The sequence below is a fragment of the Echinococcus granulosus genome, assembly GCF_000524195.1.
Source record: "Echinococcus granulosus chromosome Unknown EG_S00027, whole genome shotgun sequence".
NCBI classification, from domain to species: domain Eukaryota; kingdom Metazoa; phylum Platyhelminthes; class Cestoda; order Cyclophyllidea; family Taeniidae; genus Echinococcus; species Echinococcus granulosus.
This window is the reverse complement of record NW_020170407.1, coordinates 582,556-590,705: the sequence shown is the minus strand read 5'-3', so window position 1 is coordinate 590,705 and position 8,150 is coordinate 582,556. Positions and strand designations below refer to the sequence as shown.

At 40.8% G+C, this 8,150-nt stretch overlaps 2 protein-coding genes across 2 annotated transcripts; both read right to left on the bottom strand. All coding sequences in view use genetic code 11, as the record gives it.

Annotated features, from left to right (window-relative positions):
• Positions 1–1,955: 1,955 nt before the first annotated feature.
• Positions 1,956–4,491, bottom strand: EGR_04400 (Calcyphosin-like protein; the record flags this gene model as incomplete). Its single annotated transcript, XM_024493649.1, has 5 exons — positions 1,956–2,057; positions 2,906–3,034; positions 3,674–3,754; positions 3,793–3,970; positions 4,355–4,491. 5 exons carry the CDS (start codon positions 4,489–4,491, stop codon positions 1,956–1,958), a joined length of 627 nt encoding a protein of 208 aa, XP_024351970.1.
• Positions 4,492–5,152: 661 nt separating this feature from the next.
• Positions 5,153–6,136, bottom strand: EGR_04399 (hypothetical protein; the record flags this gene model as incomplete). The annotated part of the gene is made up of 3 exons (XM_024493648.1): positions 5,153–5,185; positions 5,364–5,671; positions 5,815–6,136. 3 exons carry the CDS (start codon positions 6,134–6,136, stop codon positions 5,153–5,155), a joined length of 663 nt encoding a protein of 220 aa, XP_024351969.1.
• Between the last annotated feature and the right edge of the window lie 2,014 nt (positions 6,137–8,150).

Below are 8,150 nucleotides of genomic sequence, written 5' to 3'. Positions count from 1 at the left end.
TCTCACGCACTCAGCTAAAATACTTCCATGATCACGATGGGTTATTTTGCACCTCTTCCTTCATGGTGTTATATGATGTAGGATTAACAGGTGGGGATGCTTTCTTAGCATATCCCAAACGCTAGTAGTTGTGCTGCCTCATTCAGATGTCGTTTCCAACCTTAATGACTAAAATACCTTTCTGCGCTTGCGTAGATCTATTCGCCGATCCACTGATCGTGTTTGGATTGGTAATCAATTACGAATGGTTGACCGAGTTAGGTTTTCTTTCCATTATTGCTTCTGCTTCGGCAATCGTCCTTCCCTATAGTGTCTTAGCTATACTCCCTTGAACATGTCAACAAACTGCTTTGGTCGTTTGCTGGAATGAGGCTGGGCTAGTACAGAATATATTTCGGTACTGTCATGTTGGCAGCAGTAATGACGGGTTTTCTGCTAAGTGAACTGTGTTCTATTGTCTAAAGTCCATTCTGTTGTCCGTGTACCATTGTCTGAACTGGATTCCTTAATATGTGACCAGACACTGGGTCAAGGTGCTGGTAGGAATTTCAGTGGATTTGGATTTCGAAGGATTCTTGACCATGTGTTGGCAATGCCAACGGTTTTTAACAAACTTTGTGGCACCCTTGACTATGCGTGAACAATGTGCTAAACCTTTTACAGTGGACCTCAATGCGATCACTGAATATCAGGTAGCTGTCGGCGAGGTGACAAATTAGTGGAGCCGTTTATTAATGGAATGATGGTATGAGGTCGTCGCTGGGTGAGGAAAGCGCAATTAAATTCCTAAGGAAAAACATTGTGTTTTTTTTGGCTTTTTTGCCTCCCGAACCTCAACAGTAGTCATCTTGTGAATCCAAACAGAAGAGATAAAGTGAGGGCTAAGCCAACCTTTTTTTACATACCAGAAACCGATTGCTGCCATTGCGTGATCGATCTCCTTCCGTGCTATTTAGGTCTGATGACCACCATGGAAAGGATTTGTTTACTTCTGCCACCAATACGGGGTCCCGAGTCTTACTTGAAATTTTAATGAGGCATACCTACACAGTAGAATAGATCACTTTAATGTGTGGCCGGAAATCATGCCACCAAGGCTGAAGTATCCACCACAAGGCTGAGGAGCAACTTTAGTTTAGAAAATACGAGACTATTTAACGCCTCAACTTAGCTTTAAAACCATTATAACATTTTAATTGGAGAGCCCTTTCCCATTTTTGAGTTGTCCGTTAGCACTGAACTTTTATGTTTGTTTATTCCGAGATCAGCAGAACATCTTGCCTACGTGACCACCTTCCTTCCCTCCTTTCGGCATGGGAACTAGTTAAGGTTTGGAAATAGGAGGCTAGGTTCTATTGTTCATACTCCTGCTAGGTCCGGGTCTCGAGGCTGTCATGTATTAGGCACTTTGCTATGCTCTACAGTGGGTGTGTGCGTGCAAGAGCACTGTCGAAACTCTGACTGGCACAAATAAGGGGCCACGATCTAAATACGGACATCTAGGAGTACGGCGTGCGCCCACATCCTGGTTGGCTGAGCTACTGAAGGCTTTGGGTGGTCACTATTTTCACATATTTACATTGTACAGTGACTAGCGGGACATATAAAATGTGTATCCATGTCATATTGATCAGTGAGGGTAACTAGGTAACGGTGCAAATTGATGGACTTTCTGGGATATTTGGAAGCTCAACTTTTGAACAGAAATTTCTAGATCGCGAAAGTGGGAATGTCCCAAGGGAATCGAAGGTAGCTTTACGATACTCATTTGGCTCATTCGACGTCCCAGAAGTATTCGCATTCGTGGTCGAATAGCAAACTTCGAAGACAACCAAACTTCATTTTTATTACTCTTGCAAATCAAAGTGCATATTAGACAACATTTCGTTTAAAATGAAAATGCATGCTTAAGGGAAATCTATTTTTGCAAATGGAGTAAATAAAAGTGAACCATCTTACAGTTTATAGGCATTACGCATCATCAAATCAAAGTACGCATTGTTGTCAATTGATGCACTGACACCGGCATAGTAGTTTAGAAATTCCGATTTCGTAACCTGAAATCAAAAATGACATTTAATTTGTAAATAAAAAGGCACCTTAAATTTGCTACAAAAAAGCAGTATCCAATTTTATCACTAGTATGGATGACTTTTGTGAATTCACTAAATTTGCCGCTCATTTTGTCGAAGGAATGACAAGAAAAAATTGCCTCTAAATTAAAAATGTAGATTCCTCTGGACGCCCAATTCGATTTCGAAAGAGTAATAACATTTTAAAAACAAAAAACAACATTAATAATGCTTTTATTCACAGAGGAGAATTTAGAGAGATAAAAGGCGATACTCTGAACAACAGAGTATGTAAGCTACCGTGGCAACGGCTTCCGACAATGCAGTTGCCGTGGTTACATGCGGATAGTACTCCACAAAGTTACCTTGTATGCTCGAGTAACAAAATCAATATCAAAAGTGACGTCTTGCAAGGGATGATTTTAGTCAGAAGTGAACTTCGTCAATTTGACTGCAACAAACAATAAAATTTTTGAAGAACCCAAGTTTCCGAATCAAGAGGATGCTGCCCAATCATTTTAGTCAAGGGTTTTCCTTTTTTCTTGTACGTTTAGGCAGTATGTTGCGCAGACGTTGGCCCAGCAGTTCGTGATGTCCTTCTCAGCAATGCGAAAAAAAATACTTCCAGTTCCTTTTTAGTTCATTTAGGGATTCATCTGGCCCAATTTAGCATTAACGAATAGGATACTTATTTCTCTTTTGTTGACGACTTGTCCTTGTTCCAATATTTGCCTAGTTTTCCAAAATATATTTTAGCAAGTGGTTTGTTTTGTTTTATAAATTAGCAATTAGTAAGTGTTTATTTAAGCGAAGTGATAAAAATGGGTTCTTACTTTCCCATCAATTTCAGCTGGGGCTTCAAATTTCCTGAGGAATTCCTCAAACACTTGCTCTTCAGTCCATTCACCGTTTCTGTATTTTGGATGAAACTTGCAATTGTATACACCTCGTAAATCCTCCGCCTAGAGTAAGAAATCATTTACTGCAATAATTTTGCGGCAATATCGAAGAACATGCCTGATAACTAGTAAAAAACTATAGGAAGTAGTAAGTTCTGAATTACTTTAGGCCGATTTCTTGATACTCTCCTTCCAAAAATGGAATTTATTTGGGATTTCTTTGTCGTTATAGCTTGTCGTTTAATCAAGTAATTTAACACTTGAATGTACCTGCCCTCTGAGATGGAGCAAATCACATTATGAGCCGGTTATACATCTCCCGAATTCATCGAGTATAGCTTTTTCGAGGAGCAAACAAAAAACCTGGCATAGGAGATGAAATTTTGCAGTAAACTCCCAATCTTCCCTTGACGCAGTCCATTTATGAGAATGAAACAACCAATAAATGACGAGGGCAAAAAAATGCCCATTAACTTCCTAATAAGTACTAAATTGCCATTCTAGTAAAGCAAACTGTTCTTCTTATTGAAGACCCAGTTCATTTATTCATTGCAGCAATTTTGCAACATAATCCTGTTCATATTTAAAAAAGCAAAAGTAGCCCCAACATTCAAAGGCCTGGACCAGGCATTAATGCACCTTATTGATATTAGTTTTGATAAGCATAATTCATTTATGCTAAGCAAGTTACAGATAACTTACAGTGATATAACCATCTCTCGATCTATCCATCTTCATAAACGCCTGATTGATCAAATCTACCCTACATTTGGGCATAGGAGGCTATACAAAACCATAATGACCAAGCAACTTGCATATACACGTAGAGCTTCCAAAAATTCATCAAAGTCTATGTATCCACTCCCATCCTTGTCAAGTAACTCAAAAATCTCCTTAACTTCTTCTTTTGTCAAGTCCACACCGAAATCCGCGCACCCTTTCGTAAATTCACGCAAGTCAAGTAGTTTGTTTCCGTCATCGTCTATAATTCGAAACTGTCTGGAAAAGAAAATGTGCAATATTGCTTTGAAACAGAAAATTATACATCGCACTACTTTACTGTGCACATAGTAGACACATAAAATAGGAAAGCCCGCATTGCATTAATATGAAAGATAGCAAAGAAACCATGGCCTTAAGTGAAACAAAAAATTGTATCATAGTACGAAATACATGAAGCCCTCAAAAAAATGTGCACCAGCATGAATTCTTAGAGGAAAATCACCTGTGCTTACAACTAGAGAATGCAAATGTGTGAATGAAATACAAAACCCTGTGAAACTAAAGTATTTTATATCAAAGGGGTGAGATAGCAGATTCATAGATTTTTACTAAGAATTATGCTATTGCCCTAAAGCCAAATAATCAGTTAGAAATATTAACCTTCCAAGCCCTAAAATACCAGTTCCTCCTCTAGCAAGACATTGAAGACGCAGCTTTTCTAACGGACTTGTGGTTTCTTGTACTTTCTTCTTAGCCTTGAGTTTTAACTGGTAGTCTCCCCTCGAGGTAAGAGCCATGGAGCAAATTTAACACAACGCCTCCGATAACGTTGAAAGCTTAAAACATCTTCCTAGGTCATGAGCAAAAAAAATTATTTATTTAAACCTTGTCTTAAATTTAGCAATTTTGGTGATTTAGCCTTGCTGTGTGTAACAAAGCCCTGCTAAAAATTAGCAGCAGTCTTCATGCAGGATGCCGTGGACTTCCTTATAAGCAGTAGTAATTTAACAACAACCTACCTTACAACCGCATTATTTGCCGCGATGGTGATCAACCTTGAATGCTTACGAATTAAGTAGAAGAACATGATACAAGGGAAAATAAGCCAAGATATTGTTCAGCCGTCAACTCGAAGTGGAATGAAAGTCTCTCAAGCAACGCTTGCTGCCAGAAGACCGCCGACGCAATAACTACATCTAGAGAGACCTCCCCCCTAATTATAAAAAAGGCGTAACTCAACCAACGAGATGCACCCGAACCCAACAGTCAAGCAGTTGTATGCAAAGCTCGAAGGGAGAGCCAATTTTTTTCCCCAAGTTTTCAGATACAGTTGGGGTGAGCGCATCCGGAATAGGGAAAAATTAACATGAAAGACAACGGGAACTGTGCCGCACCAAACAAGAGGAACCCGACGAATCCATGCCAGTTTTTCGACCGGTTTTGAATCCTATTTACAGTCTAATTCGGTGGAATGTGGGTGAGCACGTCAGCCTAAAAGAAAAGTAAAAACGCATATACATAAACAAACTGCCAATCGAAATATGGTTTAATGCAATATCTTCAACCCGAATTACTAATGTTGCTAAATGTAGTTGGTGTCAGCGGTTCCTTAGAATTACAAAAGACTAACTTTTAAACACAATAGTCGGAGTAGCTCTCCATGACACACCTCCTTTTGCAAGGGGGGAGCATCGAAGGTGAGGGATAAAGAAGAGGCAGACGGATCATCGGTTCCTAGTTCACCACTTCCACTGCCATCCTCAATGTCATCGCAACGGAAGTACTTGGCGGCTGAGACACAGAAGAACTTCTCCATGAAGACATCAGAGTCGAGAACAGCGATATGCGCGGCGCGACCGATGAAGTGGTTGGCGGAGCTCTGTACCTCGTAGTGCACATCGTAGCGCACCACTGTGGTACGGCCGCTTTTGATCATCCGCTGAAGAATGTTTGCCACCATCTCCATATATACTATGCCTACGAACAGTAAAAAGGATTTAGGAGTTACCCAGTGACGGAAAATGAAATTTGCAGCTTCTCAGAGGAGAACCGTTAAAAATTAAATTGATACAGGTATCTTATCTATCAACAAACTACAGACGGGGACGAAGACAACGAACCAATTTCGGAGGGATCCTGCAGGGCTGCCCGGCAGAGCTCAATGCGACTAGAGTGATGCGGAACATAGTGGTCCTGGGGGCTGGCGACAAGGAGGACATAGCGGAATCGATCGAATCCCTCTCCCGCGCTGAGCGCGTACATAAAGGTCTCCCGGGGGTCGGGGTTGTCGCGCAGACGTAATTGAAGGAGACTTCGAGACTTTTTCAGCTTCTGTAGAGCCCACATACCCATGGAGACGAGGCCTGAGGTGCTATAGAGTGTGCCCAAGTGGGGACCGCAGAAGGAGAGGAAGGTATGCAACATGGGATAGAGGTGTGCCATTTGTGGACTTGACAGCGCTGCGCGGACTAGCACACAGCCCAGGCTGTGCCCAATAAAGCTGGTCAGTGCAGAAAGACAAGAGACGTAATTAGCAGATGATCGGAAGCTATTCCGAATATTGACTCATTCACAAATTGGATTGAACAAGAGAATAAGCATGAACAATGGCGCAAAACTAAACTTTGTTTTTCACTCAGTAGATGGATGCGATGAAGCCGGTCAACATAGAAGCAGAGCTAAATGTCGAGCAAGAAAAATTAACAAGAGATAGGCCGGTCAGCCAGACAGACAAAGGCAGTTGGCCAAGGTAGACAAACAACCGTGTGATCAAAAAGCATCAGTGACGAAGAGGCCCATAAATGTGAAGGGGAAGAGGGCATAAATTATCGTAGGCAAAAAAGACTTCCCACACCCTCGATGAACATATGCAATGAAGCTGGTCAAAACATAGAGGTAAGGATTAATTATACGCTGATCAGAAGACAGGGAGAGCCTAGACACGTCTATCCATTACTGATGTGTCAATAATGACATGCTGGGTGAAATGAGTTTAAGTGGGGTTTAAAAGCTGGATTCCCACTCATAAATCGAGCTTTTATGAAGTGAAGCCTCAAAATCAGGTAAAAGTAGTACAGATCACAAATAAAGAGCATTGTATCGGCTAAGAGGATGCATTAAAATCTATGCATGTGCACAACGGTATACATTTTCAAAATTCCTACAACTTGTAAGCCATGGTAGTGAGTTATATTGAAAATCTCACGACTTTTATCCGTCTTCTGAGAATTTGATAATGACTACTTCCGCATAGTTAACTAGTTGCCCCTACGGTTTGGTATAGGAGTTACCACCTTGGGGTGGAGATAGCTACGAAAAATTGTGCTTAAATGATGGCAAACAGGAAGCTACACCACACTGTTACACGCAGAGTACTGTGGGTGCCTGGAGTACAAATTCATTTCTGTCGGCGTGTGTGCATAGTGGGGAGGGGGGGGGGGGGGGTGAAGTTCTCCCTTGTACAATTGGCGTCTATAAACGGATTATAGAGTTCGAAATTAATTATAATAATGAAACGAATACAGAGCGCTCCAAAAGTCCAGTTGATTTTAATGATAACTACAGAGAATGAATAAAAAATCCTAGTGATGAGTAACGGAAACAAAAGAGAATTAAAGGTGGACCGACCTTAAGTTGAGAGAATTTGGATGGATTCCAGGTAGCTGTCCACGCAACAGCTAACAGAGAGGCACGATTGCAAGAGATAAAGTAGGTAGATCAAAAATGAACCAAACGACAAGAAAATTAGGCATGCTAAAATATGTATAATAACTGAATATTTTGAGACAATCGAACGCCAGCCAGTAAAGAGGAGGAAACAATATTTGTTCCACTTCCATGGGCATGCAAAAGGTCCAAAGAAAATTGTCATTCCCATAAAAATCTTCAAATGAGCCAAACAAGTATACCATTTGCCAGTAAATGTCATACCCACCAGTATTTTGCTGAGAGTGAATCAGACAAAACGGATTCCAATAAGTTAGGCACTCAATAAGTCTTCAATTCAAGTGAACTACTAGTCGTTAAACATACGGTGCCCGAGTTTATTTTCAAACACCAGCAGGAAAGTAAGGTAAGACGTAATTATCACTTCATTGAACAAATAAAACTTCCAAAAAAAGATCAAAAGATCATCCATCCATCTACTTCTTCATATATGCAGTCCTGATACACTTATAAACTCACTTGTCTAGCCACACAACGAGTGCTATAAAAATTGATAAAAGGGGCCAGAACCCATTAAACTTACTCTGATCGTTCCAACAAAGATCCATTTACTCCTCCACCCATCCACCAAAGGCAAGACCATTGATGTAGGATCAATCCATGCTCCAGGCATTTATCCAACCACACATAAATTTTGAACCTATTCCTCCATCCTGGATCTGACTATCCAAACCCGAATTAATGCTCCCATCTACCTATCTACGCACTGAACTCCAACCCATCCACTTAT